Here is a 12,487-nt window from a genome sequence, read left to right on the forward strand (position 1 = left end):
GAGGGGCTGTAAGGCATATTGCCAGACTTGGCTGGCAATGTGGCAAGTGATGTGTTTAGAAGCATGGCATTCTGGAATTTAGTTTCCTTTTAATCTTTAGGTCATTCTACTCTCGTCCCTCCTCAGTTTTGCATAAACATCAACATATTTTAATTTCATTTTGTTTTAAGATTTAATAATTTCTTGTGAATTATTTTAAGCAATAATGATTCCTTACTTCTGTTTTTCAAGTAAGAAAACCCAAAAAAATGTCTTAGAGTTAGCTTTAGGAATGAATAATAAAACTGAGATTTAGATTTGGGTCTCCTGAACTATAAATTATGATCCATTAGTCTGTTTGCGTATTTAAATCTGTGCACTGAATAAGTCTTTCCATTTATTATTCATTATATTTAAAAATAATTGTACATCCCATGTAAACACAATTTATATATGAAATTATGTGGAAAATTCAGAGTTAGCCCAACGCTTTGTGTGTAGTCAATACTGGGCGAGTATATATTGAATAAAAAGTGACGAATGAGACAGAGGTTGGAGAATCAGATACAAAACAAGTAACAAAATGGAAAGTTTGAATAGGTCAGAAAAATCTATTTTGTTTGGAATCTGAATGATAAGATAAAATTAAGAAAGCCTAATATTAAAGAAAAAGGCAGGTTTTTGTTTTGTTTTAAAACTTTTGTAGGGAGATAAGAGATAAACTCTGAGGACTGAGTTTATGGTGGGAGCTCCCTAGGAATCAAGATATAATTTGAATTTTAGGGTTTGTGCTTGCTTCCCAGAAAGAAAAAAAAAACTTCCAGTGGTCAAAGTTGTTAAGAGGTCTGCAGTACAAGTTGAGATGGGAAGGCAGCCAGGTTTGCCAAACTAAACAATTGGCTCTCCTAGAAGCTTACAAAGGGCTTACAGCTACATATTTCTTCCGATGTAGAATAGATTTTTTAAAATCTCTGACTGCCTGAATTAAATTATATTTCAGGTATCGCACCTTGTAGTAGAAATATGAAAAAAGGCAGGTGGACTAATAGTCTAAGATAGACAGTTCTTCAGTCTATTGGTGATAATGCACATTTGACTGGAGATCCTAGTAAACTTTAATGTAAATAATACAGCTTGTAGAGGATTTCCCCAGTGATTTGGTCTTATTTCTCATAATGCAAATCTTAGGCTCAAGTCACGGTTTTCTGACTTCAAGCACAGTGCCTTTTGCTATAAGTTTAAAATGCTTGGAGTTAGTAAAGGTGGGCTTTGGACACAGTTAAGGGGTCATTGTGTATTTATTATCATTAGTTTATAATCATGAAAATGGCCATTCACAATAAAGAAATTTGTATTTTAACTCTAGACTGGTATCTCTATTTGCAACTAAAATCCTGACTTGTTTCTTAAAAAGCTATTATATTCATTAGGAGCTGTTGCATATCAAATTAGCTTTGTTCCTTGATTTTGGCAGAAAAATCTTATGCTTACTATATTTTCGCCAGGGTATATTTTGAAAACTGAAAATGCTTTTGATGTGCCTACGATCTTGTTTTGATAGTTAAATAAAATATGGTTATATTTTCTGATGGTAAAAAAGTCAAAAATAGTCCATATTCCTAAAATTCCCTATTAGAATTTTAAATGTGTTGCATGTCAGCTTTTATTATTTTAGATTAATATACACTCTCCTGTATTTTGCATTTGTTATTCATTCACTTGTTCATTTGCAGATGTTTATTGAGTACCTACTGTGTGGCAGACATTCTTCTAGACACTGGAATACAACGTTGTGCCAAACATAGTCCCTACTCTCATGTAGTTACATCCATGTGTATGTGTGTGTTTGAGAGGAGAAAATAATAAAAATAAATCAGCTAGTGTCAGCTATTGATAAGGGCTATTAAGAAAAATAGAACAGTGTAAAAAAAGAAGTGTGGCAATGTACTGTTTTAGATCATATAATCAGGGAAGTCCTCTCTGAAAAGAAAGCGTTTGAGTAGAGTTCCAAAGGAAGTGAGGGAGTGAGACATAGAAAGGAAAAAGGGGAGTAGCAACTGTGAAGGCAAAGTATGAAGTGGAAGTATGTTCAAGAATCAGCAAGGAACCCAGAGGAGAAGTGGAAAAGGCAGGGAGTAGGAGGGGATGAGGTCAGTGAGAGCAGAGGTCAGGACTGAAGTTGTAGGCCATGGTGAGGACACCAAGTTTACACTGAATGAGATGGGGAGAGATGACTGAAGGGTTTTCAGCACAAGAATGTCATCACCTGGCTCAAATCTATAAAAGATCACTCTGGCTGCTGGGTAGAGAATAGACTGACTGGGGGCAAACGGTGGAAGCAAGAAGATAGATTGGGGACTTACTGCCATTATTAAGGCAGGGGACTATGGTGGAAACAATAAGGGTACAAATATCATCAAATTTAGATGTGTTTTTCAGAACTGCTGACAGGATGTTCTGAGCAATTGGATGTGGGGTGTGAGGGAATGAACAGAGCTAAGGATGACTCCAAGGGTTTAGTCTGGTCAAGAAAGAAAAATGTAGTTGCTTGAGCTTGGGACAACTTCAGGTGCAGCGATATACTGGGTAAAATCAAGAGCTTGGATTTGGGGGAGAGTATAGCTCAGTGGTAGAGTGGGTGATCAGCATACACGAGGTCCTGGGTTCAGTCCCCAGCACCTCCATTAAAAAATAAATACATAAATAAGCCTAATTACCTCTCCTCCTAAATAAATAAATAAATAAATAAATAAATAAATAAATACCACTTTAAAAAATAAAAAGAAGAGTTTAAACTTGAGCATACTTTTTTGAAGTGACTATTAGTCAGTGGAGGAATTGAAGAGTTAAATGTAATGCAAGTTTAGAGTTCAGGAAAGAGTTGGGCTAGAGGTATAACTTTGAGAGATGTTAGTGTACAGATTGTATTTAAAGCGATGGCAAAGATCTGAAACACTCCAAATCACACAATAATGCAGAACTGCCTATCATTCACACAGAGTAGGAAAATATAAAAACAGCTTTTGGTGTCAGGAAACGATTTCAAACACCACCTCTGAGATTTACTTTCTGGCTGTATGACCTTGGGCCAAGTTACTCCAACTTTTTGAATCTCAGTTTCTCCATCTATAAAACTGCAATCATAATTTACAAATCAGTAATAATAAATATATGTAACTACCTGACACCATAACTAGCACTTAGTAGGAACTTAATAAATGTTAGCTAAGACAGCTATTGTTGGCAGTAGTAGTTATAATTCTAGCAGCAGCTGCTGCTGTGAGATTAGCAAAGGAAAGCTCTCATATTGTTTAAGGAATTCCACAAAGAAGTCTTACAAATCACTACTTTCTTGAGGCTTGATTTTGCAAACAGAATGCTTATACAGCACTAGAGTTAGGAGCTGTTAAATGACGGAAGCATAATGTGGTCAGTCCCAACCTTCTCAATTTGTGATGAGTTCTTTGAAGTCCAGACATGTTTAGTCTTTCTCTAAGGCTACATTTTATTTAAGTGGCAGAGCTAAAACTTCAGACTAGGTTTTTGATTCTCAGCTCAATATGCTTTGCAATTTCCACCTAACAGAAGAAAACTGATTTTTAAACCCTCAGATATAAATAATGTACTAGGGCATTACCAATATCTGTCTGTGCATTTCAAAGGTTATTTCCAGTGGTGCAAATTTACTAATTCATTAAATAAGAAGTGAGCTTATCCCCAAATTATATGATATATGTAGAAATCAAAAACATCATGGTTTTCCATGCAAGAATTATATAGATCTGTGGGAAAGGAGGGTAAACAACTTACGATTTCTATTTCTCCTGCTTCCAATGCTCAAAAGTTATCACATATTATGACATAGTTAGGAGTTTGTTAATAACAAAATTAAACAACTCAAGAGTTAACTCTCTCTCTATATATATATGTATGTATGTATATGACATTTAGTCAATATTTCTGCTGTCTCACACATATGCATCAATGTGTAAAAAGAGGCCTATCTACTTTGCTTTGAATTCTCTGTTTTTATGTTAGAAAACATCTTACATAAGACTATATTCTACCTCTAGTTCATATACATATTTAGTTAAAATTTTCTCTGCAACTTCTCTGAAAATTATATATTATTACAAAGTCCTTGAACAGAACAAACAATGGCTTTCCCTTTCTTAAGAATAATGAAGAAATGCCCTACATTTTTATAATTAATAAATGATTAATAGTAATAAAAATAACTGTATCCTCTAAGGAAAGTATTAATAGTATTATCTTCATTTACATAAGAAAACTGAGCCTTAAAGAATTAACTTGCTGAAGCCCAAGGTGCTATTGTGCAACGGTTTTACTGAAAATAACTTTTAATCTGAGTACTAGAGAAAAAGTATGAGTTGGCTAAAGTGAAGTAGAGAGCATTTCCTGGAAAAAGAATTGATATTTGTGAGGACCTTGACTTGAGGAAGAACATGTTTCATTTCATGACCTAAAACAATTATAATAATATTGGACTGGGAGAGTGGAATGAAGAGTAAAGAAGATGAAATTGGACAAGTAGACAGGAGTTAGATCTCCTAAATTCTTCACTCTTTGTTAAGATATTTGATCATCATCCCAGGAGTAAAGGAAAGTTATTGAAATGGTCCAAATTACATTTACAAAGATCATTTTGGTACAGTGTGAAAAAAAATTGAAAGGAAACAGACATGGATTTAGAAAGGCCAGTTTGAATGAAATTGCTGTAATCTAGGTTAGATTTGATGGACACTTGGACAATGTAGTGACATGAGGATTGGAAAAGAAAGTGCACTGAGTCTAGGGATAGCAGGTAGAATTGACAGTATTTGGTGTTGAGTTGATTGTGGAGGTTTAGGGAAGAGAAAAATGTGAGATTGCTCCTAGGTTCCTGGCTGGATCATGAGACATTTTCTGTGATACAGAGATGCTCAAAGGAGCAGTATTTGAGGGGAGCAGAGAGATAAGATGAAAATATTTTTAGTTTAGTTTTAGAATACAAAAAAATTTGAGGTGTTGATGAGATAAGTATACATAAGTGCAGATATAATATGGACAATTGGGTGTGTGGAGTTCAGAAGAGAGGTCTAGCCTCTCTTGATTCTCAAGAAATACTTGAGATCAGTGGATATGTAAATGGTACTTGGAGCTGTTTGTTGATGAGCTCTACTCAGATAAATATAGCAGAAGAGGGGGAAATGGCTTGGATATCCTATGCCCTTCTTTTAAAAAAGGGAAATATTTCAAAGGATACCAAAAAAGTGTTGCCCTGAGGCATGAAAAATCAAAGGATTGGGACCTCAAGAACACAAAAGTAAGAGAGTATAATGAAAGGGAGAAGAATAATTGTTTGTCAAATGCTGCTGAGAGAGCATACCAAATAAGAACTCAAAATTATCCTTCTGTTTTTAGTGAACATGAAGATGTTTGTCATATTCTAGAAAGAAAACTGGTTGGCTGAGAATGTGAGAGAAAAATGAGGGAAAGTAAAGAAAAACATCTTTCAAGAAGTTTGACTGTGAAATGGAAAAGAAAAGTGGAGCTGTGAGTAGTTACAAGATTGTGGATTACAGGAAAGTATTCTCTTTTATTTCCTCCAAGATAAGAGAGGCTTAAGCAAGTTTGTGTTGATAGGGAAACGTGGATTGACTGGGAGTTACTGAAGATGAGAGAAGGAAGAGAGAAGAGATTTCTGAAGTGTTCTGGACCAGTGGGAGGTGTCCAGAGTATGGGTAGAGGGATTGAAAACTACCCCCGTTGAAACAGGAAGGAAAGGATCCCAGCACAGAAAGGTTTGTCAGTTTGGGAGTGAGAAGTAAAGATGTGGCAGTCTGATGCTATCTCTTCTCTCAGTGAAGTAGGAAATAAGGTCATCAGTTTGAAATGGGGAAGGAAGGAAGGAAGGAGGAGATGAGATGAGAGTTGGAAATATTTGAAATTATCTTTGCAGAGTAGGAAGTACAGTGAAGTGGAGAAATTTAAGACTGTGCATGTTTGAGGCTGGGAACCTTGTATTTTGAATGGTGCCACTCTGCCATGGGGAGTTACAGGGCCTAGCAGGCTAACAGACACAGACACAGAGGATCTTCTAGCTTTATATACTAATAGAAAGTCATCTTTAATTTTATCTTATTTTGTGTTTGTTTCTAGCAATAAAGGAAAAACATGTGTTTCTTCTTTGAAATGGTGTTTTTCTGTGTTCTCTAGGTTGTAGTGCCCTCACGTGGCTGATCCACATCATTCACTTATGACTTTTCATGTGGATGCATTTGAACAAGCTGAGAATTAAGCATATGCCTTAAATCACTGCTAGTCAAAATGAAAAATCAATAATTGCTTTGACTAAAGTCAGCTGTAGGTGCAAATAAATTTCCTCTATAGATTAACACAATGTTGGCTATTCACTGTTGTATTTTACTGCACTTAAAATCATGCTGATATTTTGCTATGTGTAAGTAATGTGAAGATTTATAATAAAAATAAAGAGCAAGATGGTATATTAATAGCATTTATTCACTGTAATTTTTATTGTTTCTAAATCCAGATTGATAAAGGCTCTTGTTTTGCAATAACTACAATGAATCCTTTTTGCGATTTTTATTAAACATGAAAGAAAATTATTTCAACTATCCGACTATTGAATGCTTTCTTAAAGAGTTTTTGTTGCTGTTTTTCAACATAAAAGAGAGTGAAGGGCATTGACTACGTCTGCAAAGGCAAAGTGGTATAAAGTGAAACAAACCACATGTTGGTTTTAAGTAGTGTCCTCTCTGATTCAGGAAATTAGAAAAGCAATTTATTGAGTATCTACCATGTACAAGGCACATTAAATTGTAGTAGCTGTAACATATTTTAACTAATTTGATCCTGAAAGAAATCCTGTGAAAATGGTATTTTCTCATTTTTATAACAAAGTGAACCAAGGCTTAGGGAAATTAATAAGTAATTGGGCCACAGTTACAATCCCAAGAAATGCCAGTACTAACACCAGCCATCTTATCTTTCTATTCAGAATTTAATGAGCAATTGAACTGTATATTATATATTCCACTTAGAATCTTACTGAAGATGTTCCACCTAAGAAACCCTTAGGATAGAGTTATAACACATTCAATTACAGTCAGCTCTTCAAATACAGGGGTTTTATATCCACAGGTTCTGCACCCGCAGATTCAGTCAGCAGTAGACGTTGTACAATGTTCAGGATCCGTGGTTGGTTGAATCGAGGATGTAAAACCTACAGCTATAGAGGGCCCTGTGGGCCCTGAGCATCCACAAATTTTGGTATCCGCTGAGTCCTGGAACCAATCTCCCACGGATACTGAGAGACGGTTGAATTCTCTTGTTCAGTTTTTGTCAGGTGTTTCATACATGCTGAGCTTACACGTTAGTCGCCGTGTCAAAAAAAAAAAAAAAAACCTTAAATCAATAAATTACTTACAGGTGAACTAATTTCTTTGCATTTAATGTTTTTTATGACTAAAAACACATAAATAGCATCAAAATAGTTGATGGTTTGGCCTGACATGGCTTGGATATGAATTTGTTAAAATTACAGAAATGGAAAAAGCAAACTCAATAATAAAATAATAGGAGCATAAAACTGCTAACTTCATGGTGGTGAAAGATATGATGGTGTATGAAAGTGAAATTTTCCAGTGAACTTTGTTTTCCTTGACGATATTCTTCTACTTTATTCAATGTGCTCATTATGTGCACTATTCTTACCAACTGTGTGTTTATGACCATGAGTAACCCTCCAGACTGGACAAAGAATGTGGAGTAAGTAGAAGATTTTAAAAAAGTCATTCAATATTGTTGTCCATTTATCTTTCATATTGTGCGTCTAACATCTTGCAACCTCATCAGGGTTTCTTTAGCAAATCATACTAGCTACTTCATACCATTTAGACAATGATTCAAGTTCATTTTAACCACTAATTTTCTGTAGGACAAAGCTTGCACTGGTTCATTCAGTTGCTCAAAGTACTGCACTGATTTGACTGCAGTACTTGTGGTCCTTTATCTTCCTTTTGAGTCTGAATACTCTTTTGAAGATCATCAGTGATTGCTAATGCATGATGATAAAAATTATACCTAGTTTTCATGTTCTTTTCCTCATGACTATCACCTTTCTATGTTTTATTAGTAATGTATATCATGGCTCTTAAAGATGCATATTTTATTAAATAAAAATCCTTCATTTATTTTTGTATTAATAACTATTGGCTTAAATCAGACCAAAAGCCAGTGTATTTCAGATAGTATCTTCATATAAAACCATATTATTTGGGTCTTCAAATTAATTAATGTAGCAAGTACAATACTCATTTAGTTACAGTCAATGAGAATGTCTCTCAGAATGTAATGTTTCTTTTTTCCTTAAACTCTACCTAAGCTCCACATCATAGAGAGACTGATATAGAACAATATGGAAGCCTTTAATTTGTATTTGTTGTTTAAGTCTCCTTTAAGATATGTACATGTAAATTACCTACTAGATCTTTAATGTGGGCTTGGCTATTTTCTCTCAGGTACACCTTTACAGGAATTTATACTTTTGAATCACTTATAAAAATACTTGCAAGGGGATTTTGTTTAGAAGATTTCACATTTCTACGAGATCCATGGAATTGGTTGGATTTCACTGTCATTACTTTTGCGTAAGTATCTTAGTACATTTTCTGTCTGGGAAGAGTAAATTATTGGCGGGTGCCAACACTATATTTCTCCTTGGTGGCTTCCCTTAACAGATCAAGCATTTTTCTTAGTTATCATGTGAATTTAGGATATTTTTCTTCCAATCAAATTATGCACTTTGGAGAAATTAAGGACTATCATAGTAAATTATATGGCTTTGATTTCTGTTAGAGCTGTAAAGCAATAAAATAAGTTTCTCAAGTAATAGAGATTATGATTGATGATAATGCCATTTTTCTCTTAATTGGGAAATCTGATGGCAACACTCTTTGAAGTTGAAAAGGTCTTGATAAAAGACCGACTTAGATTTCCCTAAATTCTGAATAACTCTGATTTAATTCTACAGGTATGTAACAGAATTTGTAAACCTAGGCAATGTTTCAGCTCTTCGAACTTTCAGAGTCTTGAGAGCTTTGAAAACTATTTCTGTAATTCCAGGTAAGAAGAAACTGGTATAAGGTGGTAGGCCCCTTATATCTCCAACTGTTTCTTGTGTTCTGTTATTGTGTTTGTGTGTGAACTCCCTATTACAGATATGTGACAGAGTTTGTGGACCTGGGCAATGTCTCAGCGTTGAGAACATTCAGAGTTCTCCGAGCATTGAAAACAATTTCAGTCATTCCAGGTGAGAGCTAGGTTAAACACCGAGGCTGAGTTTAGCAGCATTGGTGCTACAATCACAGCTTTTGTGTGTAAGCCTTGTTGCTTGTCACCTATTGCAAAAAAATTTGTAAAAAAGAAAGAATCAGTACATCATATTTTGGATGGATTTGATTCTTTGTTTTTACTAGTTGCTTTCTTTAAAATTAATTGTTCTAAATCAGCCTTTGAGTTTAACAAGTTTTTGCATGAGGCATTTGCAGTAACAGGCTACATGGTTTGCGTCCTGTAACATCAAGCTTTCTGCATAGAAGCTACACTATAAGGCATTCAAACTGAAGCAAATTTGACCAATTAGGTGTAAAACTGGTAATTTTCTTAACTGCAGGTAAATGAAAAAGCAAAAGATAGCATGGGTGCTGCATGGGGCTCAGTTTTCAGATGTCTTCCTTTTTTAACCCATACTCAAGCTTTCAGAATTCACAAAAATATAACCTCATAATTCAGTTACTTCAAGATTTCTTACTATTTTATTCATATAGATTTTTCTAAAATCAATAAGAGGTTAGGGAGTAAGACATCTGCAAATAAAAGCAAAATATTTACACAAGGTTAATGTTTAAGCATGAATAACAAAACCATTTCTTTTGCTCTAAGGAATATTTGGAAATACACTTTTGGTTTATTTCCATTCACAGTTTTCTAATGAACTTACAAATTCTGCTTTCATTCATTTTCACCAGCTAGCAGGCTTTTCATAAAAATGTTATCTAATCACAAACATTAAACTAATATTGTTGGCATTCTGCATGACATCTTTATTTTCCAGGACAAGCTCATGATGTTTTTGTCTGTAAAGTAGCTTTTGCATAATATATTTATATTCCTCCCCTTGATTTTATTTATAGGTCTGAAGACCATTGTGGGGGCCCTAATTCAATCGGTGAAGAAGCTCTCAGACGTAATGATCCTGACTGTGTTCTGTCTGAGCGTGTTTGCCCTAATAGGATTACAGCTGTTTATGGGCAACCTGAGAAATAAATGTTTGCAGTGGCCCCCAGATAATTCTTCCTTGGAAATAAACATCACCTCCTTCTTTAATAACTCATTGGATGGGAATGGTACCACTTTCAATAGGACAGTGAGCATGTTTAACTGGGATGACTATATTGAAGATAAAAGTAAGATATACTCTTTCAACCATTAAGTTGTTTAGTCCTTTAAATATTAAAAAATATATATAAGGAAAATTGTCTCAATTTTGATATGAACAAGATTACTTAGACCAATTTAAGATAACTTAATACATGTGATACAGAAATCAAATGATATCTTACTCACTTTTCCTTATCTGTCAGTCAACATAATAAAAGTTGCCATTTGGAAATGTTTTCTTTTCCAAAACCAGTGTTGAAAGCAGTACAATATAATGCTATATAAACAAAAATATTTATTTGGTAGGCATTAATCAGTTTTCAGTCATCTTAATAAATAAATCAGTAGTTTGAACTATTCAGTGCATTTTGCCGAAATGGATTGTTAAGAAGACTCAGGAAGAATAATCTGGCCCTATGTGCTTGACTCAGTATATGTACTGAGTGCATATGATATATTTGGAAATAGAAAAACCATTCACCAGGATGAAATCTGAATTGGTGTACTCATCAGAAAGTTAAGCAACCTCAATCTAGCAAGCCACTTATTGATAAGAAAGTGTAAACTCAAAACCTAACCCTGTAATATTCTTACTCTAGTTTATCTCTGTGGTACCAGTAATTGTGTGAGTTGTTTATCAGTATAGTTTGATTTTTATTGTAGAGATAGACATCAGAATATACTTATGTTGTACTTTACTATAATTTCTTATCATTGAAGCCAGCCCCTGTCATTGGCATGTCCAAGTCCCTCCCTTTTTATGCACAATTAGCTAGCCAACTTCCACTGGTCTCTTGATTATCAGTACTCCACTGGGATACCTAGTCTGTGGTATCTGCTGTGGTTTTTAGAACCATATGAAATGTTATCACTTCTCACATTATATTAATGTTTTTTTAAATTGAAGTATAATCCATTTACAACGTTGTGTTGTTTCCATTGTACAGTATAGTGATTCAGTTATACATATATATGTATTTCCATATTTTTTCTTTATAGGCTGTTACAAAGTATTGAATATAGTTCCCTGTGCTTTACAGTAGGCCCTTGTTTACCTTACTAATGTTTTAAGAATTAGTGTTCTTATGAAGATTTATACTAGACAGATAAGATTCACTGGATAAATGAATAAATAAAACAAATGATTTCATTATTTATGGGGTTTCCAATACTTCAATATTATAAATTGACAGCACAATGGACAATCTTTGAACATAAATTTTTTTCTATTTCTGATTGTTTCATTCAGATATATTTTAATTAATAGAATTTTGGGGAATGAAAAGGTATGACCAATTTAAGGCTAGTGACACATACTATCAAATTGCTCTCCAGAGGGATCATACCACTGTATACCTGTGATAGCAATGGCCATCTTACTGGATTCACATTAATATTGACTATTATCATATTTTAAAATCTTTTAGTAGAGGAAAAGTGTATCCTCTTTAGTTATTAATGTGGTAGAATTTACAGTATTTTTATTAGTATCATTAGCAAGTTATATGTTTCTTATAATGTGAATTATTTGTTGATTTTTTTACCCATTATTCTATCAGGTGATATTATATTTTGGGAAATTCATAAGAACTCTTTAATTTACCAAGTATATTAACATTTTGTCTTTTATTGGCAAATGTATTCTCCAGCCTGTTTTTCTTCTTATTGTTTGTTTTTGATGCCTAAGTGATTTTGATTTTTAGGCAATTAAGTCATCAAATTTGTTTTCTTTTTTCCATATTTAAGTTTATATAATACTTCTCAATTCAGAGATAATAAAATTTTTCACATAGATATTCTACATATAAAACAGCCACCTATATATTCTAGATTAAAAAGAAAACCTATATATTCTTATATTATATGAATGGACTTGTCTGTAAGTCTTTAATCTTTAAACATCTATAATTTTTGATATATATTATGAGGTAAGGATCTAAAATTTTTTTGTAGAACTATGCCCCATATTGACCTATATAATATATTATGGTATTCCTTGAGTATAAATAAGCTTTAAATATTCTTGAAAACTATCATAAAA

The 12,487-nt window shown here is 33.7% G+C and overlaps 1 protein-coding gene across 8 annotated transcripts in view; it reads left to right on the forward strand.

Moving 5' to 3' along the window:
- LOC102528082 (sodium channel protein type 2 subunit alpha) overlaps positions 1 to 12,487 on the forward strand; it is a 272,534-nt gene that overhangs the window by 191,292 nt on the left and 68,755 nt on the right. For 7 of the 8 annotated variants that reach the window (XR_012072636.1, XR_012072635.1, XR_012072639.1 and 4 more), the window contains exons 1-4: positions 7,689 to 7,773; positions 8,526 to 8,654; positions 9,225 to 9,316; positions 10,200 to 10,472. Coding sequence is in view for 3 of the 8 variants with exons in the window: in XM_015237581.3 (XP_015093067.2) it covers positions 7,703 to 7,773; positions 8,526 to 8,654; positions 9,225 to 9,316; positions 10,200 to 10,472 (565 nt within the window). In the remaining 5 variants the exon portion in view is untranslated. Of the gene's footprint in view, positions 1 to 7,683; positions 7,774 to 8,525; positions 8,655 to 9,224; positions 9,317 to 10,199; positions 10,473 to 12,487 lie in introns of those variants that run through there. The other variant, XM_072961091.1, reaches the window with a different exon arrangement.

The sequence above is a fragment of the Vicugna pacos genome, chromosome 5, assembly GCF_048564905.1.
Source record: "Vicugna pacos chromosome 5, VicPac4, whole genome shotgun sequence".
NCBI classification, from domain to species: Eukaryota; Metazoa; Chordata; class Mammalia; order Artiodactyla; family Camelidae; genus Vicugna; species Vicugna pacos.